Raw genomic sequence first — 26496 nt, forward strand, 5'->3', positions numbered from 1 at the left:
ACTTGAGCCACAGCGCCACTTCCGGCTTTTTTCTTTTTTGCTTATGTGGTGCTGAGGAATCGAACCCAGGGCCTCAGGCATGCAAGGCAAACACTCTACCACTGAGCCACCTTCCCAGCCCCTGTCTGTCCTCTCTCTCACATACACTGTCTGTCCTCTCCTCATCCCCCTCATCTGGCCCTGGGGTTTGAACTCAGAGCCTGGGTGCTGTCCCTGAGCCTTTTATGCTCAAGGCTAGCACTCTTCCACTTGAGCCACAGATCCACTTCCTGGCTTTTTGTTTTTGAGTAGTTTATTATAGATAAGAGTCTCTTAGACATTCCTGCCCAGGCTGGCTTTGAATCCACGATTCTCAGATCTCAGTCTCCTGAGTAGCTAGGATTTCAGGTGTGAGCCACAGCTCTCTGCCTTCTCTTAACATCCCTGGTCACCATGGAATTACTGTCACATGATCAAGGCGCATTCCTCCCTCCTTTCATCATCATGACACCTTCACACAGATTTTGTTCCTTTAAAAGTTTATTTCCGATGAATAAAAAAAATAATTTATGTGGTTAGATAAATTAATTTATGTGATCAGACATCATGACAAGGGCAGAAGTTTCAACTTTCCTGTTTTCTTGGTGGTGTTGCCATTTGATGAAGCAGTGAGGGGTCCCACACTTGGAGAGTTTTGTAAGAGGAGGGGACACAGTCAGAGGGACTCACACAGCGACGCTTCTGCGGAGCCAAACCCACTTTATTAGAAAAGCAACAGCTCTTCTTCACCTCAATCAACAGACGCTCCATCACATACTCATTTCCCATGGCTATAACTTGTAACGCACAAACTCAGAGAGATGGAGGGGTGGTGTCCGGTACTTCCCTTTGGAAGGCCAGCACTTACAGGGCTCTGAGCAGATGTGGACCGTGAGCCACCCCCCATGGTTGTCAGGACCTTCAGGTTCTGAAACTCTGGGGATCACTCAGCGTGCAGTGAATATTTTCTCCAGATTCCTGGGGTTTTATGAAGGCTCTCAGAAACAGACATCTCCTTGGCTAGCGGAGAGTTTGATTCTTCCATGAATCAGTCGATGCTGGGGATCTGGCCATGCAGGAGCCAGAATCTCAGAACTGGGAGAGCTTTGGGAGTCTATTCACCATGAAGGAAACTTAGGCTTCTCAGGGAGAGGCCTTTCCATTTCTTGGAAGCAGAGCGTATTTTTTTTTTTAACCTTGGTTCCTTCATGAAGTTTTTCACTTTGGGGGTAACTTGGGAGGTAGGGTGTACTCTTAAGGTGTGGTACATTTTAGTTATATTTTTTCTTTTAAATATAGATGAGGGATCTTCTTTTGTTGTCTGTACAGTCATTGGTTGACCAAATACCCAGAAAGCAATAGGTTAGGGCTATGAGAAACACAGAGGGATTTCTGGGATCAAAGCCTGTGCCTACAGGGCTGGCTGAGCCTTAAAGGCCTATGAAGACTCCAGGCTGGGCAGCTGCCTCTGTACCCATGATGACATAGAACCAGCCAGGGCATAAGCACTTGCTTGGGCTAAGCCAACTTCCAAGGCCACTTGGGACTGGACACTGGGAGAGATAAATGAGAGCTGGCTGACGGAGCACCAACTTTAGCATGCCAGTTTAGTGACTTCCAAAAGGCAGAACCAGCTGAAATCCAAACTCCCAAATCATTAGGCGTTTTCAAAGTTCCAGATCATTGTTTTTTTAACCTTCAGAAACAGCACTTTCTAGATACAAAGGCCAGCCTAGTGCTCCACCCCTGAGGCTGACACCCATCCATGCACCTGCTCATTCCACAGGAGACTGTGTTGCTATACTCCAGGCTAGGGACCCTTTTACCGCGAAAACCACCTTCCTGTTAGATGCTCTGAAAGTTGATACTCCAACTATACCTCACTCATGCATTTCTTTCCCTTTGTGGAACCAGATGCTCCACCCATACACATCCAGGGCACTTTCAGTAACACTTATTAAATAATGCCCCAAACACCATTTACAAGCTTTATCTGAAACCAGATAAGATGCAGCCAGCCTTGAGGTCATTCACACACACTTATTCACAGGTAGGCAAGAAAGGGCCAGAGAAACACCAGGACCAACATCACCAGGTGATGCCTGGGAACCAACTTCTCAAATGCTTCTAGCAGTAGCCAGCTCCAGACAGGAGGGCAATTATACAGGTCCTATAAAAATAAACTGTTCTTTAACATAAAGGGCAGGGCATTCCATTTGGTTTGTCTCCAGAAGTTTTTCTGGTTTCAAATGCAGTCAAGGTTTGAAACAATCCTGAGACAGGGGCAGAGAATTCTCTGCCTGTTCTTGTCTTGCTCCTAGGATGTCAGTAGGTGACAAGGGATAGGAAGGGTGCTGGGCCTAGCCTAGAGGAAAGAGGGAGAGCTGGGCCTGGGGCCCCCTCCCCAGAGCGTTGTTATTTGACGTCATTAACACAGTTTGACTCTGAACTCTTGGGTCTGACTCTTATTAGTCATCTGGGAAAGCGCCACATACCATTCCTCATGCCCAATAAGAATAGGCATAAAGAGTGGTTTTTACCTACCTTCAAGGGTAGGCAAGATCTTACTTCTCCTTGAGAGAAGCAGACACTAGCACCCTTCCTCTGTCAGAACTGGTGAACCTTCCCCCAGCTCCCCACTTCCTTCTCTCTCCACCCGCTTTCCATTCACATTCGATCTCTATTATCGACACTCATTTTTCTACCTGTCCAAAAATTAAAAAAAAAGGTTCTAATATGTGTAGTACTTTATTGTACCACATCAATATGGGGATCTGTCAGGAGATGAACTATATTTTAAAACCATAGCAGAACCCAAGCTGGGATGTGCTAATGCAGGATCCCGAGACAGGGTGGACAGCTTACTTACATCATTAAAGGGCCAGAGTGGTGGAATTTTGAAATGTAGAAAGGTAGATTCAACATAAGACAGGGTACCCCATCCCAGGGGAGGAAACAGATAGATATATATCTTAAACAGTCCTGTAAACCAAACCAAGCACCCACTCACTCTCCTCTTCCCTCCTCAAATCCTTTACGCTCTTTCTGCCTAGCATGAGCCTTTCTCCCACAGCCATTCAGGTGTCATCTTAGGTGGTTCAGATGAAAGGAAATTCAAGCTCTTAAAATGCCCTTCCTAGGAGAGAGAGGTCTTGGAAAAGGAAAAGGAAAGAGAAGAAATAGGGAAGACTGGATGTGATATCTGAAACCCTGCACATCTTCAGTTTTGTGACCATCAGCAACACTACCATCACGAAAGGTCCACGTGGATTTTAGGATGCATCTTGACTTTAGGAATATTAAGATATGGAAAAATAACAATGTCTTCTTTCTAAGCAGGCTCCTGTCCATCCTGCAATTGGAGCCTTCTAAGAGCAAAGAGACTGATGTGGAACTTGAAGATGGGGTCATCCTATTTCAGCTGAAGCCCCCCTCCCCCACCAACTCCTTAAATAGGGGTGCAGCATGATTGTCATGGGGAGGGGGGCATTGTTTGTATGCATGCATCTGTAGGAACTGAACCAGCCTCTGGGTAAGGAGCCCATGTGTTTTATTCCAGCCCTTGCCCGTCGGGCCCTGGAAGCTTCCCGCAAATCTGCCCTTTGGAGGATGGAGGAACAAATAAAAAGAACTGCTTGATTTTCTGGGCCACACAATACAAGATGGGTAATGATTGTACAAGGAGCTTACACAAGGAAGCAAGAAGGCGTGCAAATGGGTGAGATTCTTTACCCCTTGGGTGAGCCAGTGCTCGAGACATGGAAGGGGTGACCTCAGGGCCCCTTCCAGAGTTCACCTAGGTTTGTGTTTTCTGGCTTTTAGTCACCATGTCCAACTCCAACTTCTATCTTCCCTTGGAAGGGAGAAGGATGTCTGTGGGTGTCCGTGGTATCAGTGGTCCCCAGGGCCACTTTTTTTTTTAACCCCAAAGATTGTTTCACAGAGGCCCCAGAGCTGTCCTAGAGGAGGATGAACAAAAGCAAAAGGTTTCTGAGAACGACATAATACTGACTTCTTGTTTTGGGTAACAGTCCACAAAAAACGTGCACCCCTCTCTCTTGAGATATAGCGAGGTTTGAGGGGAGGTGGCAGAGGAGCTCTGGGTGGGACACTGTACCGTGTGACGTCATGATTACGCAGCGCAGCGTGTGCCGACAGGACAGAGGAGTAAGGAGACTCCAGGCTCTGGGATCCTCCCCCAGAGAGAGGCAGGCAGCTGCTCCTAAGTTAAGTGCCCAGCTCTCAGGAATACCATCTGTCCAGTTCTTGTTGGGGGGCAATTCCTGGGGCTGGCCATCCTGGCCTGGTCTTAGCCTTCATCCTCCCTCAGCTCAGTGGGTAGGAATTTATACTGCTGCTGGCGGATCTGGGCCAGCTTTTTCCTCGCTTCTTCCAGTTCTCGTTCTTTCTTTAACATTTCCTCCTGGGCTGCGATGATCTAGAAGGAAAGCAAGCAAGAAGCGGGATGGATCGAAATGCTTCTTAGGAAATGGCTCTCTCTCCCACGGCCCCTGGCACAAGCGAACACTTATGCACTGAGGAGCTGTGTTCATAGCACTGGAGATCAGTGGTTCAACTGCTCTAAGAAAACTACTTCTGGAAAGTGACTTCCTGCCTAGGCACCTGGCTGAGGTGTTAGCAGCCTGTAAAGTATGTCTTAGTCACAAAGTCCTACTTGTCCAACAAGGAGCCTGAAGCTGAGAGGTGTGGGTCCGGCGCATTGGAGTCACTCAGCTGGGAGAGGAAGACTACGGCCAGGGATGTCGATGCTAAAGCAGGTACCCACAACCATTAGGTGGCCTTCAAATATAGTTGGCTCTTAGCACCCAAGTTCCTGGGCTCCTCACAGACAGCAAAATTCATGGATGCTCAGATCCCTTTTGTAATGTGCATAGTATTTTCATTATGTACAACTTCTTGTACACTTTAGTTTGTCTCTAGTTACTGAGTATCATCAGGTACTGATGGCTAGCCTACTCAGGTACTGGCTAGCCTACTCAGGAGACTGGACCAAGAGGTGCAAAGCAGCCTGAGTAGAAAAGTTCTGTGTGGCTCTGATTTTCAATTAACCACAAAAATGACAGACTGGAGGTGTGGATCAAGTGGTAGAGCACCAGTCCTGAGCAAGAAAGCTGAGAGCCTAAGGCTCTGAGTTTAGATTCCAGTCATGCCCCCCATAGAAAGGCCTTGTACAGAGTTGCTACATGGTATTTAGGGAAGAGTGACAAGAAAAAGTCTATACACCTTCAGTACAGATGTAGTTTGTTTCCTGAGTATCAATCAACAGTTGATTGATCTAAGGATAAAGAACCTGTATCTAGATGCAGAAGACTCTATTCATTTCATGTTCCTAAGGTATGATCTGTGGAATATTAGCCAGTAGGTAATTATGTAGCAACAGTTAGCTTATGTTCAAGAAAGCCAACCAAGTTCCTTTTCTTTGGGCCTTTTCACAACCTTCGCAGAGCTAACAAGTTTTGTGTGGGTGTTTAGTGCTGTGTTCCCCAGTTTTATTTATAGGCTCTTCTCTGTGGAACTTGTAGTGGGACAAGGAAGGTATAGTTAGGTAATCATGCACCCCACATTGCCCAGTGGTTCAGAGGAGATAGTGAGGGAGTCACTGCAGAGTTCCTGGTGCCGATAAGAAAACCAGCCCCATATAACTGATCATTATTAACACTCCTCCCTCTCATGCTTGACAATGCAGAAGTGTGTCCCGCGTAGTCCTAAAAAGCTTCTGGAACAGAGTAAACATCCATTCATTCTTTCTGTGGGGCCAAATGGCCAGAGAGGGAAACAGCCCCAAATGTATCATTTTATTTCGGGGATACCATTGCTGACCTCCAATTTCTGTTCCCTGAGTTTTAGCTAGGTATTTGGTTACTCAGGAAAAGACTACATTTCCCAGCCTCCTATGCAGCTAGGTTAGCCATGTGACTAAGTGTTAACCAATACTATGAGACAGTAAGAGATGGATGTAACTTCAGGGTCATGCCCTCCCCTTCCTTTTGCTTTTCCTCTTTCTGGCAGATGAAAAGTGGGGGTAGTCAATGAGCCAACCAAGTAGCCAAGGGCATCATCTCAGAGCTAGGGAGAATAAGAACTATGGAGTTGGTAGGGTGGGGAGGGGGGTAGATCTTAGACACAAAGAAACTATATCATCTTGGAGAAATACATGCCCATCATGTTTAAGTAGCTGTTTCCTTGAGCACCTATTCTAAGTTAGCACTCACACTGTTCTGGGTTTAGTTACTAACCTGAGCAATGCCTCCCACAAATTTTGTTTTGACTACGACATCATCATCATCAGCTTTGCCAAATGCCGCCTTCTGGGCTGCACGGACGAGATTGTCTGAGGCTCTCTTCACAGCGTTACCTGCCGCCTGGAGAGGGAGCAACACACAGCCTATCATTAGCCACCACCTTTGGGTCTGGCAAGAACAGAAATGAAGGTGCAGTTCATGAGTCTAGGAGTTCATTTATCCTCCTGTTACAGCACAGAGGTGCCAGCCAGTGAGTATCCATCTGACTATCTATCTGTCTATCAACTCTACCAACACCAACACCTGCCTAACCACAGTCATCCATAGATGAGTGAGACATAGTTCCTGGCCCCCAAGGAGTACATGCTTTTGAGGGAAACTGCAATCATGTAATAAATGACTACAGCAAGGTGGTGTGTGTGTGTGTGTGTGCAGAAGTCTGCTCAGGGTCCACCTCCACGGACCCCCTGCCTTCATTTTAGTTAGTACATACTTGAGGACTTGGCTCAGATAACACTTTTTCTGGTCTGCCATGGCTCTACCTGTATGCCTTCCTTAGGGCTCCTGGAGTGGTCTGTGCCAGCTTCTTAGCAACTCTGACCAACCACACTGTCTCCTTCCAAGCCAATGATGACTTGGGAGCAAAAGCAGTAACTCCAATTTTTGCACCCCAGCACCTGGTACAGTCACAGCCCAGAGTGGGTGGCATCATGCATGGAAGGTATCCTGAGGGTCTGAAGGGGCTAGGAATGTATAATTCACACATTCACCCATTTATATTAGAAGTCAAATGAAGGTAAGGAAGGAGGGTTAGAGAGGCTTAGGAGGACCATGCACTCTGGGCCTTCCAAAGTAAAAGGAGTTCTGAATTCTGGTAGAACTGTTCACATATTTATGTGCTTTATGATTTTATTCATGACTTACATATTGCATAGAGTTCAGAAATATAGGTAGTCTACACTATAAGAACACTGAACCATAGTGAAATTTTAGAAATATTGGAGAACAAACAAAATGTGCAAAGTATAGGGAAATTCTGGCATTTTTTTCAGCTGATGTAATTCCATGCAACCATTACAAATGAGAGTCATGAAGAATGAAGCCTTGTCTCGGAGGGGGAAAAATGTGCATGCTAACATGTGAAGTGAAACGGGGGCAAGATGTATCTTGCTATGATCACAACCAGACAGAATCATCTTCTATGTCAATAACGACAGGAAGAGAAGACAATGGGCCATTTGATGTGTGAAGATGTTGAACCTGTGTAAAAATTTTTCTTTTCATTCGAATGTTTCCTTCATTGTGTTTGAAATATATTTTTATAATTGAAGCAACTAGAAAAAACATGTATGTGGGTATACATACATACATATTTGTATATGTATGTATATATACATAAGGATTTGATAGTCATTTTCATAAAACATGTTCTCTGGGCATCCTGAAACACTCTTTCATAAATCCTCTGCTGGAGCGAATGGTGATCTAGGGGTTCCCCTGAATCGGACACCATGTTAGAGGTGACGGATGCCACAAGGACGATGTGGTACTAGACACAAATAAAAATAAAAGCAGGAAAGCCATGTGACAAGAACCATCAGAGTGGCCAGGCCAGGGACTTTGGCAGAAACAGAGAAGGAACTGAATGTCTGAATCATCAGAGAAGGCTTCCCAGAAGGGGAGCCTTTGAGACAATCACAAAGGACAAGTAGGAGTTTGTCAGCCTGGGCTGGCAGGAGGCCAGGCCACTCTAGGTAAACAGTGTCCCCAAGGCATGAGCCGGGAAGGCCCAGGTTGGGGAGGTGACCATGGCAGGCAGCAGATGTGGAATGCATGGACTCACGAGGCAGAAGATGAGGCTGGAAGGTGTGGCGGAGTTGGCTGATGAAGGCCTGGTGGGGTCATGCCAAAGAAGTGAGACTTATCCCCTTTCGTGACACTTACCCGCTCCAACAGGAGTACTTTCCCACCAGCATCAGTGACCATTACCTGTAGCCGCCTCATGGCCTCTGAATCCTGGTCGGCTTTCACCTTGCAGGCCACCAGTAGCTGAGCCGTGGACGCGGCCACCTGCTTGGCGGATGAGATGAGTTTCTCTTCGCTGGCGTGTCCCTGCACAGAGGCATTGGCGGCCTCACAGAGGCTGCTGGTTGCAGCTGCCACCATCCGGGCCTGAGGATAATAGACAGAGAGAGGTAACCCAAGGTCCCAACTTCCCTTGGGGCATCCTCAAAGCAACTGGGGAGGAAGCAGAAGGTGACTCACAGCAGAAATCAGCCCCTGGGACCACTGGCCGTCATCTGCAGCATTGGCAGGGATGGAGCCCACCTGGAGAAGGGAGGAGAGATCTGCAATGAGAGCTGGCAAGTACAGTGGCAGCATAGCACCTCTTGGGACCCTTCCTCGCCCTACAGCTAGACACATGACACACAGGGCTGTCTGGTGTTTTCTATCCATCTCACCATCCTGAGAACCAAATACCCTCTCCCAGATGCTACCCACAATGCCCCTGTTTCCATACCAGCCACAGGGGCAAAGGTTGCTGCTCAGAACAGCCCCCATTTAGCTGCTGTTGTTTTGTTTATTTATTGTTATAGCTTTTTAGGGAGAGAGGAACCAGTGTTTTCTTTTTTTCTTTTTTGTATGTGTGTGTGCTAGTCCTGGGGCCTGAAGTCAGGTCCTGACTTCTGTCCCTGAGCTCTACCACTTGAGCCACAGCTCCACTTCTGTTTATTTATTTATTTTGGTGGTGGTTAATTGGAGATTAGAATCTCATATACTTTTTTCTGCCCAGGTTGGCTTCAAATCGTGATCCTAAAATTTCAGACTTCTGAATAAATAGGATTACAGGTGTAAGCCTCCTGTACCTGCTCAGTACTAGGGTTTGAACTAAAGGCCTCATGCTTGCTAGACAAATACTTTACCACTTGCCCTATCTGCTTTTATAATTTTTAGATAGGCTCTCATGCTTTTTGTCTAGGCTGGCCTTAGGTCTGTGATTCTCCTATTTCTACATTCTGGATTATAGGCATGTACCATTGTGCCTGGTATATGAGTACTATATTTTTGGGAAATGGCTCAGGGATGATGGTTTGGTGATATTGGTGTGTATGTGTGTGGGGGGGTGTAGGGGGAAGGAGGGTTCTGGGGCTTAAACTCAGGGCCTTGACACTGTCCATGAGCTTCTTTTGCTCAAGGCTAATGCTCTACCACTTGAGCCACAGTGCCACTTCTGGCTTTGTCTGAGCAGTTTATTGGAGATACGAATCTCACAGACTTTTCTGCCTGGGCTAGCTTGGAACCATGATCCTTAAATCTTAACCTCCTGAATAGCTAGGATAACAGGCGTGAGCATGGCCTGGTGATGCCTTTATACCCTTATGTCTTCTGCTGACCTTTCCCCAGTGTGAAACATGGAAGCCACCAAGGCCTCTTTCAAGGGCCAATAGAAACTCGAATTACTCCTGATTCCCGATTCTTCAAGCCACGCTCTAAGTTTCTGGCAGACATTTCAACAGGGTAGTGCATTTCTCCCTGTAAAATTGAGGGTGGGCTCTTGTCTTAGGAAATTCCAGATTATTCTGTTAGGTGTGAGGAGAGAGGAGGCTGGAAGGAAGAAGGATCTAATCTTACTTACAAAACATGGCGGTAATAAGAGATTTTTCTATCCAGATCTAAAGGGTGTAACAGGAAATAACCTTTTCGTGCACGGAGATGCTCAAAAGGTACTGAGGAGCATCTCAATTTGAAAACAAGGTTAGGGAATCTGTCAGCAATCACAGGGACCTGCTCAGTGTCAGATCAAACCCTAAGGTCCTGCATAGAATCCTACAGCCTACCCGAGATCAACGGGCCCTCCTTCACCAACTGTTCAAATGTTTGAACATCAAAGTTTCTTGGAGGATAGGAGATCGGTCAAGCTCAAGCAGGAGTATTCCCTAGTGTATAGGAATAATGTCTAGCACACAGATAAGCTCTGTTCACGTAAACTGAAGTCCTGAGGCTGGATGTCCCATTCAATGAGACATCTGAAGTCTGTGTGGTAAGATCAGCACCCTGCTGAGCATACAGGGCTGAAATGAGAAGGACAAGAAGACAGTAACACCACTGACAAGAGGGGAAACACACCCACATGGATCCTGAGAAAAACTAGATGATGGTTGAGACAGGTCAAAGTATGTGGGTTGGACGAAGACACAGTGGCTTTCTAGGAGAGGATGCACATTTATGGTCAGGCAAAATGCTTCTTATTCTATGACAGGACACAACCCATCTTGCCTTTCATCACCATACACAAGTAGCTGACAGTGACCAAAGTTCCCAGCCTACAACCTGAGAGACTCTAGCCCTCAATTTGACAAGTTTTTGCATTGGAGAGACCTTGATTGGACAGGATGGGCCCACACTGTATGGTAAAAACAGGACACATGATGTATTTTACATCAAAAGAATGCTCTATTCTCCTGAATTAATCTAATGTACCATTAGTCTTCTGAACTATTAAAACAACAACAACAAAGATGCGTCTGTTGTAATGCAGACAGCATGGTGACCAGAGAGGAAGTAGACTATGGAAAGTGCTAGCTGCAGAGTTGGCCAGCATTCAGTTGAACAGTCTTAAGCCAAGTGGAGCCATCTGCAGTTGCAAAGCAGGATTTGAAAGCACCTGGTCCAGGGTGCTTGCTATGTTATTCCCCAGGAAGCGGGAACACTTTGCATCTCTAAATAGCCTAGTGTACAGTGAGGCTGGAAGGGCCTCCTCCAGGCCCTGGTTATTTTCCTTAACAAGAAGCAGATGTGAAGCTAGAAACCAGTCCTTGTATCTAGCTGTGGAAGGGTAAGCAGAGTTTTTTGGTGACAGGCAATCTGGGAGGGAGGAAAGCAGAACACCCAGCATGCAATCCCTTCTTTAAGCTGAAGCTTTCTCTTCTTTTCTTGGGTGTCTCTCCCCCATGGATGCTCTCCCTCCTGACCAGCCAGGTTTACCCACCTTGCCTTGGGCCACCAGCTCCCTCTGGGCTGCTGAGGCTGACTTGACCAGGGCACTTGTGGCAGCAGCAATGGATTTAGCAGCTTCTAAGATCTGTTCTTCAAAATCCAAGGTCTCATCTGCTTGCTACAACCAAAAGAAAACCAGATTATGTGCAATTCATATTCACAAAGGGTTCTTTCTGCCCAATTACTTACTGTGCAGTCACCCGGCTCTTCATTTGCCTATGGCTTTTTTTTTTTTTTTAAATCACTAAGTTACACCTAGGTAGAAAAACCTAAGTTGTCAGGAGGCTTCTCGATCTTCTACTCCCTTCCCTCACCCTAGAAGGTAAAAGCTGGTAGCAATGAGATTCTATATTTTCAATCAGGAAATTCCAGGATGAACTATTTCCCACCCCCTTACCAGAATCTTTAAAGAGGCAGAAACTCAATAACTGTCAATAAGAAATAAGCCAAATCAGCTGGGCACTGGCGGCCAATGCCTGTAATCCTAGTTACTCAGGAGGCTGAGATCTGAGGATCGAGGTTCAAAGCCAGCCCGGGCAGAAAAGGCCATGAAACTCTTATCTCCAATAAACCACCAGAAAACCGGAAGTGGCACTGTGGCTCAAGTGGTAGAGTGCTAGCCTTGAGCTGAAGAGCTGAAGGACAACACTCAGGCCCAGAGTTCAAGACCTATGACTAACAAAAAAAAAAGGGAAAAAAAAAAAGAAAGAAATAAGCCAAATCAAAGTAATAGCTCACAGAATACTTAAGATGTGCTGGTACCTTACAGATACTCTAAGAGATAATAGTAGAGTACAACAAAATTTTCTTTGTGTGTGTAGTAAAAGAGATGTTGCATTTAATTTATTGTTTTGTTTTATTCACTCATCACCATCATTATTACTGTTTTGTTGTTATTATTATTATTTTTTTTTTGGGTCCGGTTGTGGGGCCTGAATTCTGGGCCTGGGCGCTGTCCCTCAGCTCTTCAGCTCAAGGCTAGTGCTCTACCACTTGAGCTACAGTGCCACTATCGGCTTTTTTTTTTCTTTTCTTATGTGGTGCTGAGAAATCGAACCCAGGGCCTCAGGTATACAAGGCAAGTGCTCTACCACTGAGCCACCTTCCCAGCCCCTTATTGTTATTTTTAGTAGTACTGGGGTTTGAACTCAGGGCCTTATGCTTGCTAGGCAGGAGCTCTACCACTTGAGTTATGCCTCCCTTTTGGAAATGGTTAGTTTTTAAGATAGGGTCTGACGCCTAGGTTTCTTCATGTAGCAAGGATGACATATATGAACAACTCTGCCTAGTTATCATTTGAGATAGAGGGTTTTGTTTGTTTGTTTGTTTTGCATTTAAGCTCACCCCAAATTATGATCCTTCCAATCTCTGTTTTAAAATAATGAGTTTTCACAAGGCCAGGCCACTCTTTATGGCACCCATGACAGATGACCTCATACCAGAGGTTCAAAATCAGCTCTGTAATGGGGCTGTATGGAACACTAGATAGGATAGAGACAACGATTTCCAGATTCCTGATCCTTCCCAGCAGGGGCGGGGGCGGGGTGGTGGTGGTGGTGGTCGGATAGCACTGAGGTTTGAACTCAGAGCCTCACACTTGCTTGGCTTTCTTGTATGTGGTTTGCATTCTACCACTGAGTCATACCTCCAGCCAGGTTTTCTGTTAGTCATTTTCGAGCTGGCATCTTTCAGACTTGAAGGTCCTTAGATCTCAGCCTCCTGAGTAGCTAGGGTTATAGGTGTGAACCATGGAGTGCTTGGCTCGGATCCCTATTTTTAATGACCATATCTTGAACCATGAGACATGCCTTTCTCATTTTATTATTACTACTCAGGTTATCAAAACCTGAGTTATCTAGTGGAGAAGACAGCGGCATTTTCTAAGTCCTAAGACAGAATGGATATAGTCTTCTTAATTAATTAATTAATTATTTTTTTTGGTTCAGGTCATGGGGCCTGACCTCTGGGCCTGGGCGCTGTCCCTCAGCTCTTCAGCTCAAGGCTAGCGCTCTACCACTTGAGCCACAGCGCCACTTCTGGCTTTTTTTCTTTTTGCTTATGTGGTGCTGAGGAATCGAACCCAGGGCCTCATGCATGCAAGGCAAGCACTCTACCACTGAGCCACCTTCCCAGCCCCCTAGTCTTCTTATTTTTGAGAAAATTCTTGCTCAAAAACTATTCAGGACAGAAATGGATTCAACTCCATTGAATTCATGGAAGAGTATAGAATATGCTTCCTGAAATATGAAAATGACTCATCTAAGATATTGACATAAAAGGCACTGCTACGTATAGGCTCCAAATAAATTATATTAAGCTCTTAAATCCTTAAATCTATCTATCTATCTATCTATCTATCTATCTACCCATCCATCCATCTATCTCTCTAATATATTTATGATACATATACACATTCAATGACCTGCGGTTAAGAACTTTTCTGGAAATTCATTCTGCAAAAGCAGGACAAATAAAACTCCATATTTTCGGGGCTCATTTCTCATCTGGGGCGACTTTGGCTAAACCATGGGCTCAAGCCTAGGCACACTCTGCAGCATACAATACCCATCATCAGATTCCCAGTTCCCCAAATTTGAAGCTTTACAAAAGTGGAATTCTCTTAAAATTAATCATCAAAGTTTAGTACTTATAAATCTAAAAGGCCAATTTTATTTCATTATATCACAGCTGATTTGAAGAGCCCATCCTACACCTTCCGCTGCCCTGGGTTTTTTTTTTTTTCTCCCTCTTTTGGTAAAACACATGCTTAAAATAAATATGTCATTTGGGAATATTTTTGACACCCACAGACTTTTCTGGCATTACAACTGTTAGAATGTTCTTTGATGGATTTCTATTTTTCTTGCCATGCTATTTCTGGGCTTTCATGACAAAGCACAGAGATTTAACTTTAGGAGCTCTGGTATTCTGACTAGGAATACCAGAGTTTCTGCTCCCAACCCCCTAGAAAGAAAGGCTTAGGAAAGAAGATGGGATGATGGCAGGCACCAGGTATAAATGGTCAGCCTGTAGTCTAGTCCCACGTTGTGCCATATTCCCTGTCTGCTGGGCCCTCTCTCTCTCCTGCCAGGGTTAGTTATCCTTAGGACAAAGTACCCACCCTGCCCATCTCTCATGCTGAAAACATAGCACATGATGTTTCCTGGGACCAGTTATCTTATAGCCTAAGAGACAGTGCATTTTCCCAAGCCCAGTGAGTTTGGTGAAAGGCCCAAGCACCCTGCCCTCAGTTTCCCGTGAGCTCCAGGGCCTAACAGCTAGCAGAGTGGAATCTGGAGAAGGTGTAGGATGTCACTGGGCGATGAGGAGGAGGGGGCAAAGGGAGAGGAAAAAGGAACACATATCTTCATTTTTATTTTGTGTTTTGGCCTTTTGGGAATTCTGAGAACATAACTTTGGCGGTGATTCATTCTCCATTCCCACGGTACTCTCGGACAGGGTTGGTTTTAGTACTGAGTCATACACAGAAAGCCTGGGGTGATGTACAGTAGATACTCATGAATGGTTAGCAATTCTTTGCATTATTATTTCTACTAGTACATATAGTTTCGATAGCTTTAAAGACTGCTATTGTAAAGGCCATTTTCTCTGGCCGACTTATATTTTGTATTATATTCTTGGTAGTAGTGAGCATTCTACTTGCCCCTTCTGGTTATGATTTAATTACAAATTACAAAAGTATGACATCAAGGATAAAATGTCCAATAAGATACAAAATGGGGGGAACTGTTTGCAGCTTCTCCCTTCAGTCCCAGGCCAGGTTTTGGACCACCTGGCCACTGGCCTCTGCTCTGCATTGTCTGATAGGTGATTTTGGGGGGCTTCATACCCTTTTGTGATACCAGCCCAGCAATTTCTCTGGTCTTCAGGTAACACAGGCTTCTGTTCCATAGTGATTTTTGTGTGTGTGTGTGTGTATATGTATGTGTGCCAGTACTAGGGCTTGAACTCAGGACCTGAGTACTGTTCCTTAGCTTTTTCACTCTATCACTTTAAGCCAACAGCTGCATTTCTGGCTTTTTGCTGGTTAATGGGAAATTAAGAGTCTCATGGGGTTTTCCTGCCCAGGCTGGCTTTGAACTGGGATCCTCAGATCTCAGCCTCCTGAGTAGTTAGCATTACAAGTATGTGAACCACTAGTGCCCAGGTTCATAGTAAATTGTTTCGAAGGCACTGACTGAAATAATCAGGAGCTATACCTTCCCAGAGGAGCTCAACCACCTTCTGCTTCCTTTTTACAGATGTGCCATTCTCCTTGATGGCTCTGTGGGCCATCAAGAATGGAGAAAAGGGAGCATTTCCTTTTATTCTTTTCCCCCTCTTTTTTTTTTTTTGTCAATTACATTCACAAAAGAGAAGCCAAAGGCACCTTCAGGAGATGACCACAGGGCCACGGCCCTGATTCCTCACCTCCTTCTCAGAGAGTGCTTCCGTGTAAGGATTGCCTTGTTGAGAGCCAGAAAGTACCCTGTCCCATTTTCCTCGCAATCAGCCCCATCACTCAAAGAGCAACGCATATGATCCTATTTCCTGTTAGTTCTTGAATGTCTACGTAGGAAGCGTGGCTAATAAAAATCCTTTCAAAGATTGAGTGTGATAAATTTGGTACAGTCTAAGGCTCTTCTGCAGGAAGTCCCTGCAGGTGTGAGGACTGGCTACGCTGCTGATAGTCATCTGGTCCCATTCTTTGCACTCCCACACATCATTGGGCCTGGGACCAATGAATAACACACGAGTGAGCTCACAGCCCATGGTGTAGCCACCGAGGAAACTTCTCTTTACAGCAAAGGACAGCTGAAGTTGTCTCTTCTTATTCCCACATTTTTATTTTTATTTTTGGTAACAGGGCCTCACACTCTTGCTCACTTATAGTTGGCACTCTACTCTTTGCTTGATCCATGCCTCCAGTCTGGCATTTTCCTGGTTAACTGGAGATGGAGTGTTGCAGATTTTTCTGCCTGGGCTGGCTTCAAAGTGCTATCCCTCCAGGTATTTAGCTTCCTGAGTAGCTAGAATAAAGGTATGAGCCGTGGTGGCCTGCTCCCTTCACCATATTAATCAGTACCGAGGGAATACTGCCAAGAGCAAAATTTCCAAAAGCAATGCGGAAATCGCACCACTTTAAGCAAAGGGGTTCAGTGGAAGGCCCTTTCAAAACGACAATCACCTACTGTTGCTTTTCCAAGGCCATTTATCATTTTAGTTGACAACTGTAAGTAGACTCTCAAGACTGAGGCTACGGTACTTTTCACCATGCGAAGGTGGTCACTTGTGGCAGGCTCTCGCAATCCATTCTGCAGGGCACCTGCTGACACACACCTGCTGCCAGACCTCAGTGGACAAGACTGCAGGGACTGGTGTTGCTTCACTCTGGAAAGCCGGACTCCAGCCCTGTCTGTATCTTCCCTGTGTCATCCTATCTTTGCTTTTGCTGCCTGAGACCTGTCATGTTACATCGACTTGTGAGCACTTTGGAGACACTAGAGTTTCCTTCCTTCCTTTTTCTCTTTCTCTCTCTCTTTCTTTCTCTCTGTTTGTTGTGGGGCTTGAACTCTGGGCCTGGGCGCTGTCCCTGTATTCTTCAGTTCAAGGCTAGTGCTCTACCACTTGAGCCACAGTGTCATTTCCAGTTTTCTGGGGGTTAACTGGAGAGAAGAGTCTCATGGAATTTCCTGCCTGGGCTGGCTTTGAACTGTGATCCTCAGATTTCATCCTCCTGAGTAGCTAGGATTACAGGCATGAGCCATCAGCACCTGCCCAGAGTTGCTTTCTTGATGGTCCTCATTAAACCCTTCTTATCCTCCTCCCCGCCAAGGGATATAGCTTATGGGTCTGCTCAGGAGTAGTCATTATGGCAATACTTGAGCTATGAGGTTTCCAGAAAGTAATGCTCATAAAATCTTTTGGTGAGAGCACCCAGAATGAACCTCCACATGCCTCACAGGCTCATCCATGGGACCGAGGTCATAATCAACCAAAGAAACCTGATCTGCTCCAGAAAGAGTGATTCCAAACTTCCTGCCACAGCTTGTTAAGCCTATGGACTTGCTTTTTGACTGCTGGCTTATTCTCAGTATTTACCATCCTCTGCTGACAAGTTTACTTTTAACAGGAAACCCAGCAGACAGAGTAGAGTTCACATTACCCGATCTTTATTAGATATACTTAGTCTGAACTGAGGCTTGCATAGAGCTGCTCTGGCCAATTTGGCTTACTCATTTTGTTACTGTGAAAGAAAAATTACAGATGATATATGTGCCTGGATTCCTTACTGAAAACTCAATGATTAAAATTACTCCTTTGTGTGTATGTATGGGTGTGTGTATGTGTGTGTGTGTGTGCGTGTGTGTGCATTTGTGTGCATATGTGCTAGGGATTGAACCCAGCGCCTTGCAAATGCTAGACAAGCAGTCTACCACTGAGCTACATTCCCAGCCTCCAAATCACTGACTTATAAATTGAAGACCAGGATCAAAATAAAACACCAAGTATCAATAATCTAGTATATGGATATAGGTCTCAAGTGTTATGAGAAAGTGGAGTTAGACACAATGAGACAAGCACTCTGTATTCTGAATCTACTTGTGATTTTTTTTTTTTAATACATCCCTCCCTGTTCCCTTATCAACTTTGTTAGGAACCCCCGGAGACAGGGCAAGACACTGTAGGAATATGTTTGATATATAGTTGGATTAAATAACAACCTAATATATCAAACATATCACACAGAGGCTTGCAGAAAAGGCATCCAGGTTTGACTGAGCTTGAGAATAGGCACAGTACGGAAGGTTATGGCTGCAGGGGGGGGGGTAGTCACCAGTGCAGCAACTCCCAGCCTCACTGTGGAGCTCAGGTGTGTCTGCAGGTGTGGAAGCGATGCTATCGGCGATACTGTCAGTACTTCACCACGCCCTTGACATTCTCATTTGGCCCTTATGCCATCTTCTGAAGTGAACAAGGGAAGGGATTCAACGTTTGTTCATCTTTTGTGTCTGAGTGATTCCAGGCCACGGGTGGGAACGTATCACAATCATCTTCATAAACCATGGACCCGTTCTCCTTTTAAAACAGGTAACCCGAGGATGTAGTTAGCTGAGTAGGGTAAACAAAATCATCACCCTTGATCAAAATGACTCCCCAAAGCAGGACAAATGCTCCCCAGTTGTAAAAGGGTGACATATACATGGACATGCATGTGGGCACTCTGTGTGTGTGTGTGTGTGTGTGTGTGTGTATGTGTGTGTGTGTAGAGGGGTTAGAGTTACAGAGATAGGAATGCAATGGCAACTGTTTATTTAGGGTACCCTAAGGAATTTTTGTTAAGTTTATGGGAAGGGATGGAGAGAATTAACTCCAAGATAGTGTTTGGTTTTGGTGTCAGATTAGTTTTTTTAAACTAGGGGAGAATTACTTTATAAAGGCAAGGAGGGTGTTATATTTCCTGCAGACATTTTTTTCACAGAGTGGATGGCCCTCTCAGGCAGACACAAAAAAGATGCCTTGGGTGGATAGTGGCAGAGAAGCCTCTTGGACATCAGACAGAGAAAGATGTCAGACCACTCTAAGGTGTTCTAGAAGTACCAAGTACTCTTCCTATATGAAGGTGGGAGCCATCCAAAAAAGGAAGGATTCCTCAGCTCTTATGGAAAAACCCTTACTTTAAACACAAAAGGCAATGGTCCTCGCCTAGTACAGGAGTTCCCACTAGACTGCTGCAGTAGTCGGAACTAACCTTATGGTGCCACTGTTTTTATTTTAATTTAATTTTGTGTTACCAGCGGTGGAACTCCAGACCTTGTATATGGCAGGCAAATGCTCTGGGAATTATACTTCCCAGCACAAAGTACTGTTCTTTTTTTTTTTTTTTAACACATTGTTTTCTAAAATTTTAAAGCACAAACCCTGTCATTATCCCAATGATATCATCTGTGTGTGTGTGTATGTGTGTGTGTGTGTGTGTGTGTGCAGTCCTGGGGCTTGAACTCTGGGCCTGGGCTCTTTTGCTCAAGGCTAGTGTTCTACCACCAAGCCATAGCTCCACGTCTGGCTTTTTGGGTAGTTAATTGGAGATAAGAGTCTCAAAGACTTGCCTGTCTGGGCTGGCTTCACACCACAATTTTCAGATTTCAGCCTCCTGAATAGCTAGGATTATAGATATGAGCCACCAGCTGATACCATCATTTTTTTTTTTTTGGTCCAGTCGTGGGGCCTGAACTCTGGGCCTGGGTGCTGTCCCTCAGCTCTTCAGCTCAAGGCTAGCGCTCTACCACTTGAGCCACAGCGCCACTTCCGGTTTTCTGGTGGTTTATTGGAGATAGGAGTCTCACGGTCTTTCCTGCCCGGGCTGGCTTTGAACCACGATCCTCAGATCTCAGCCTCCTGAGTAGCTAGGACTACAGGCGTGAGCCACCAGTGCCTGGCTCACATTACATTTTTTGATGAAAAAAATTGTGAATGTCTTTACCAAGTCTAGAGTGATTAGGAGATGTTCAGAAAACATGAAGGACCTAAGAACGTTCCCAGCCTTAACAGATTCATGATATGCTTGGATTTGTTGGACACACCTCAGCTCAGATACTGCTTTTAAGTGACTTGGCATATTTTTGGCCTGAGACTCTATCCTTCAGTCTTATATAAACACACACACACACACACATACACACACACAATTTTAGGCACACTTAAGACTGAAGATCCAACATTTTTAGAAGAGAAAGAGCCAGATTTCATTTTCTAACAATATGAGGGCTTGGAAAAGAGAGGTGAGTTATAGGTACCATTAAGGACTTCCTTGAATCAGAAGTTCTGGTTCTTCCATTATCTTGTTAAAGACAGTTATGGGGGTGAGGGTGGGAAGCTATATCGCCTCTTACCAAGGCAAGGCTTGGTCCCTGGAACCTAGTTCATTATTCTTTTATTTAGAGAGTGTTCTATTATAGCCCAATCTAGAAGAATCTCTTTTAAATGGCTATTTCTTTTTAAGATACACTCATGATCTTCCTGCTTTATATGATGGAACTCGATCAAGATTGTGAATACCCCGATTCTTCCTCTGGACCTGGGTAGTAAACTTAAAACACTCACTCACTCACTAGGGTTTTTCCATACCCTGTATAAAAAGGTGCTGGGTAGGTAGAGTGGGTTTGCTGCTTTCCAGTTTAACCTCAGGGAAGGAGACAGACTCTGGGCAACGTGGCTCACACCATTACCCAGCCACCCACTGGAAGACTGGCTGTTGAGAGACAAACCACCGCCAATGAACACTCACTTTTGGCTTTGCTCTTGGCTTCAGTTGTTCTAACTTCTTAGCAGCAGCCTCAATGGATGCTGCAGCCCCCAGTAATTCTGTCTCTGCAATGACTGTTGGGTCTTCTGGATCTACCCACTCTGTTCCTAAAATCAGTCAAGAAAGAAAAAAAAAGGTCATTCTTGCTAGGTACAGACACAAGTGGGCACTGGCTTAGTTACACACAAGATCTGAAGGCCTGTGAACCTACTATTCTGTGGTGTCCTGAGGCACCTGGTCTCTAGCTCTCATCAGGGCCACCTGGATGCTGGGGTGGAAAGGACCACTAACCTGTGTTGTTTTGTTTTGGTTGGTTCTGGGGCTTGGACTCTGGGATCCTTTCGCTCAAAGCTAGCCCTCTACTACTTGAACCACAGTGCCTCTTCTGGCTTTTTCTGTGATTAAGTGGAGATTAATTGAACTGTGATCCTCAGATCTCAGCCTCCTGAGTAGCTAGGATTATACACGCGCGAGCCACTGGCCACCAGCTGCTAACCTGTTTTTCTAAACAAGTTATATGCTTATCCACAGCCTTAAGAAAAGCCATTGATGGCAGCTTTACAAACCTAGATCTTAGAAATCAAGTCCTGAACCATTAATTGCTTTCTAACAGTTCACAAGGGGGAAGTGGTAGCCTCAGGAGGCTCTAGGCCACAGTGATTTGCTATTCCCTTGTGAGATTATACAAGGAATGTATGTGTCAACTCAAAGAAAGGCAGACTGTAAGAAAACCTTTCCCTGGAGAGTCAATGGCTTCTGTAAGCAAAAAGGCTATGCAAGCTTGGTACTGGCAGGTGACACCTGTAATCCTAGCTCTCAGGAGGACTGCTATCTGAAGCCAGTTTGAAAAATATAAATCTGAGAGGGAGTCTTATCTCCAATTAACCAGCGGATAAAGCAGAAGTGGAGGTGTGGCTCAAGAGGTAGAGCATCAGCCTTGAGTGAAAGGAGAGTACGAAACCCTGAGTTCAAGCCCTGGTATTGGTATGTACACAGAGTACTCAGTACTTCTCTCTAAACCTGAAGGTGTTATTTAAGGGACAATGAATACCTTGGTGAATAAAAATGTAGATGAAATCAAATGATGAGACCTTCCCTACCCCCACTAAAGAGTTGTTATAGATGGATTACACCACTTAAGGTAGAAGTACTTAATACAAAGGCTGAATAAAAGTATTATTATTATTATTATTATTTTTACCTTGGAGGTACTGGGGCTTTAACGCTTGGCAAGCACTCAACCTCTTACGCTCGGCCCCCAGCCCTTTCTGCTTTAGTTATTTTTCAGACAGTGTCTCACACTTTTGCTTGGGCCTGCCTGGGCCTGTGATTCTCCCTACTTCCATCTACCATGCAGCTGGGATTACTACTTGTTGCCTTTTTATATTTATTGTTTGTTTATTTATTTGCCAGTCCTGGGGCTTGAACTCAGGGCCTGAGCATTGTCCCTGAACTTCTTTTGCTCAAGGCTGGCACTCTACCACTTGAGCCACAGTGCCACTTCTGGCTTTTTCTGTGTATGTGGTACTTAGGGATTGAACCCAGGGCTTCAAGCATGCTAGGCAAGCACTCCTACCATTCCCCACCCTACTTGTTGCCTTTTTAAAATCTATCTCTATTCCCATTTGTTTTTAAGTACCTCACTGCACTCCTAGTTGTATCTGACAGTAGGGGGCGGAGGGCTGTGATGTTACTCTACTCAGTTTGCTGTCACTAGTGTTACCTCAGAGTATGAGCCTACAAGATGACAAGCAAAGCGGACCCACCTTTCATGGCTTCTGCTGCCTGGATGAGCTCTGTGACTGCACTGGCGACTCGTTTGGAGAAAGCAGCCAGCTGATGCTTGAGTTCTGGAGTTGGTTTCTGAAGAATCTATGGGTGAAGAACAAGTCGGGTACATGAGAAAGGTGAGGCAGCCATTTGTGACAGGAAGGTCACTGCTACTGGGGGACGTGCTGGTGGATCTGGAATCAGGCATCCTGCTTCCAAATTGTCTCTCTGTTTCCAAGTGACTTCAGGCAGAATGGGAGGTAGGGACGCGGGGGGTGGGGTGGGGTGGGGATTGGGGTGGACACTTCATTCTCACTGGGCTTCCATGACTAATGAACCAAGTCTCTAGATCATTTCTGTCAGTTCCCAAAAGATCTCAAAGGAGATGAAGTCCTTATTTCTCCTCAATGCATTCTTGTATTTGTATTTAAGAAACAAATGCATGCACGTGCAAAGTACCCAAAGTCTAAGGGCACTCTGAGCAACCAGAAAAGCCTTAGGCATAGGGCCAGCTGGTACTTGAGACAAAGCAAAAGTGGGAACAGAGGCCATGTGTGGTTCGGGTGGTCTTGCAGACAAAATTCCTATGTGGGCAATTACTAATTGAACACACAAATCACTTCTAGAGTTTGACCATACACTCTCCTAGGAATGCATGTATACCCTCTTTGGACCTAGTTCAAAGATTACATTTCTTGTTTGATTTCTTCTTAAATTCCTCCAAGACAAGAGCTGAGAAATGAGATAAGGTCTCCGCAGTACCTTTTACCCTAGACTTAGATTCTAAAGTGAGTGATCTACTCCTAGTTGTGAAGGTTTTTTTTTTTTTCCTGACAATTCTTGACCTTGTTTCATGATGGAATTTCCAGATTCTGATTCATCGAGACTAAGGAAGGCCAGGGGTGGTGGCTCACACTTGTAATCTCAGGTATATGGAAAGTTGAGGTGGGAAGATCAAGATCTGGGGCCAGGACTGGGCAAAACCACAAGACTAACAGGGAGTAAAACACAATCTTGAAAATAATCTGATGGCTTGTGTGAGCAGAAACATTCAGACATCCTTGGTGCTCAATGTCCATGTATCCTGGAGGCTTACTAGCTGAGGTATAAAAGATGCCTCAATCTCCTCGTTGATTACCGGCATGCACCACCACGGCCAGCAAAGATGCTTTGATTTTGCCGGGCGCTGGTGGCTCACGCCTGTAATCCTAGCTGCTCAGGAGGCTGAGATCTGAGGATCGCGGTTCAAAGCCAGCCCGGGCAGGAAAGACCGTGAGACTCCTATCTCCAATAAACCACCAGAAAACTGGAAGTGGCGCTGTAGCTCAAGTGGTAGAGTGCTCGCCTTGAGCTGAAGAGCTGAGGGACAGTGCCCAGGCCCAGAGTTCAAGCCCCACGACCGACCAAAAAAAAAAAAAATCCCACCATTGTTGTTGCTAATCTCTTACTGGGTCTAAGTTGAAATTATATAATCACAGGTAAATATGTATAGGGAAATGCACTGTATTATATAGACTCTGGAGTTACCTGTGGAGTGTCTTGAAATGCGTATTTCAAGATAAGGACTGGAACAACTGGATGTTCCATAAAGAAAAAGACACCTCTGGAAGCCTTGCTGACCTTATTCTTTTTTTTTTTTTAATACTTTTTTTAATTGTAAAAATACTGTACAGAGGGGTTACAGTTACATGAGCAAGGTAATGAGTACATTTCCTATCAAGCATTGTTGCCTCCTCCTTTGTTTTCCCCTACCATCCCTTCCCTCCCACCTCACAACTACACTTCCCCCTAACCCCTTGCCTAAATTGTAAAGTACGTTTTTCAACGTAGTGTCTTATACATCTCATTGTTACAATGGCTGACCTTATTCTTTTTACCCAGGATTTCCAGTGAGTGTGTTCCCCGGCTCTCATTACATCTCAGCACACCTGAGATGTGTGTTCCTTTTGCCCCAGGACCTCTTGGACTATGAGTGTTGACTGGCTGAGATGTTTGTTCCTTGATCTGTGCAGTTTATATCAATATCCATTCACACATCACATATTAGCCAGTTTATGACCCAGAATGGCTTTCTCCTATTATACCCCCTAACAAGAAAAACCCCAACAATGAACAACTAAACCAACAGCTGCTTTGGCACTGACTGCAGTTACCCGGATGAATATAATGACCTTCAAAGAGACCTTAGGTTAACATTTGAGAACAGTTTTTCAGAAGCAGGCAATGCTAGAATGAACTAAGGGGCTGGTAATAAATAACAAAAATGCTTAGGACTTAGTCCCGGGTCACATAGCTGGCACACAAAAGGAGTGACAATATGTGTAGATGTTAGGAGGGAAGGCGGCCTGCTGGCTCTGTTTGTTTGAGGTTTGGGAAGAAAAGAGCAATTTTAGGAAGGGGTATCAATTCTCTTTGGGGCCAGGGGTGTGGGACAGTAGTCCTGACTCCTGGACTCAACAGGAGATATACACTGATATACAGTGTATATAGATATACACTGTGCATACTCCCTGGTCCTCAGTGGCAGGATTGATGGAGAGCCAGGCCACCCTAGAAAGAGGAAGTCTGCCTGAACGCGAGGTTCCCACACAGGCAGCCCACCAGCCAGAACTACTGAGCCTCCTGGGTATAGCAGGCTGGAGGGGCCGCTTTCAACTTGACCTAAGCTATTTGTTCAAGGATGGAGGAGATCTCGAGAGGCTAGTAGGCTTCTGGCAGTGGTCCCTCCTAAGTGGTCATGGAGGCTGAGTTCCCTATCTTGTAGGATGCTCTGGGATCTCTGGAAGGAGATCTCCTGGTCCTTTGCAGGGCGGCCCTGACCCTCCATTGCTTCATCTCTCCATTGCTTCATCCCTCCTCTGCTCATTCCTTGTCTATGCTGGTCCTGCCTCTTTGCTGCCAGAGAGAACTGAGCTCTCTTGGATTCCAACTGTACCTTCCGCAGACTGTAATTCCTGCCTGGTGTGCATCAAGATCAAACTTGCCTGCTCAGTCCAGGCTGAGCCCCCTAAGAGAAGCCCCCATAAACCTCCAAGGGCGGGGGGGGGAGGCATTCCTAAGGAAAGGAAGGTCTGCAATCAAGTCATCCCTGGCAAGTGAGAGCAACCCACAGCTCCTCCCCACCCCGACCCCTTCTCACCACCAAGACATGCTCCAGAAGGTCCAGGTAGCCGAGGGTGCATTCCGTCCCATAGCGCAGGGCTCTGGTCCGTACCTCCTCACTGACATCGGGATGGAAGGAGGCTTGCTGGAGAGAGAAAGAAGCACGTTGACATCTTAAAGCAGAGGTATTGGACAGCCCTGGGCCAGTGACTCCTAACCTAGACAGCCCTGGGCATCTCCTGACAGGAGATGAGGCCTGACACATTTATCTGGGATCAGGTCAGAAGCTTCCTCTGACTCCCTGCATAGATCCACGGAGTCTACAGGCTGACTCTTCACGGCCTGAGGGCCAGATGACAGAAGCACCTATTCCAAGCCATCTTTCTGCCCTTTCTTATCCCATGCCAAAAAAAAAAAAAGGTAAAATTAAAAAAAAATCTCCCCGGGCACTAAAACATCCAGTAAAGATGCACAGTGAGAGCTTCTGACAGGAGGGTCTTGAATTCTGCTCAGCACATCCTCTTCTCAGAAGCCTCAGGAGTCTTCAAGGTGCTTCTCGGTCCCCAGGCTAATGAAGCCTAGGTTTCCACCCTTTACCTGGCTGACCACATGGAAAGTACTGTGGGGACTCTGTGTTCAGGGCCCTAGGCACCTGGGAAACTTCAGACTGGGCCCTTGAAGTGACCTCAGGCAAATAACTCGTGGGAGATAAGCAAACTGGGGCTTGTGGTGAACACAGCCTCTCGGCTCTTACTCTTGTGACCTGCAACTTTGAGCCATTCATAAGGCATTAAAGATGGCATCTAATTCACAGGGTGATCAGAGCAAAACATATCCAGGTTAAGAACAATTTCAGATACACCATCTTTGTGCCCACATAGGTGAGAACCTATCTTTTTTTGTTGTTGTTGGTCATGGGGCTTGAACTCTGGGCCTGAGTGCTGTCCCTCAGCTCTTCAGCTCAAGGCGAGCGCTCTACCACTTGAGCTACAGCACCACTTCCGGTTTTCTGGTGGTTTATTGGAGATAGGAGTCTCA

General features: G+C 45.6%; 1 protein-coding gene across 1 annotated transcript in view; it reads right to left on the reverse strand.

The window, feature by feature from the left end:
* Window positions 1-3551: 3551 nt before the first annotated feature.
* Tln2 (talin 2) overlaps window positions 3552-26496 on the reverse strand; it is a 139592-nt gene continuing 116647 nt past the window's right edge. Inside the window, exons 49-56 of the mRNA XM_013009931.1 lie at window positions 25496-25603; window positions 22353-22458; window positions 20569-20693; window positions 11272-11397; window positions 8547-8609; window positions 8271-8453; window positions 6276-6401; window positions 3552-4456 (exon numbers count right to left, since the gene is read on the reverse strand). Of these exons, the coding sequence (XP_012865385.1) occupies window positions 4328-4456; window positions 6276-6401; window positions 8271-8453; window positions 8547-8609; window positions 11272-11397; window positions 20569-20693; window positions 22353-22458; window positions 25496-25603 (966 nt within the window). The 3' untranslated portion in view covers window positions 3552-4327. The remainder of the gene's footprint in view (window positions 4457-6275; window positions 6402-8270; window positions 8454-8546; window positions 8610-11271; window positions 11398-20568; window positions 20694-22352; window positions 22459-25495; window positions 25604-26496) is intronic.

The sequence above is a fragment of the Dipodomys ordii genome, unplaced genomic scaffold, assembly GCF_000151885.1.
Source record: "Dipodomys ordii isolate 6190 unplaced genomic scaffold, Dord_2.0 Scaffold11, whole genome shotgun sequence".
NCBI lineage: Eukaryota > Metazoa > Chordata > Mammalia > Rodentia > Heteromyidae > Dipodomys > Dipodomys ordii.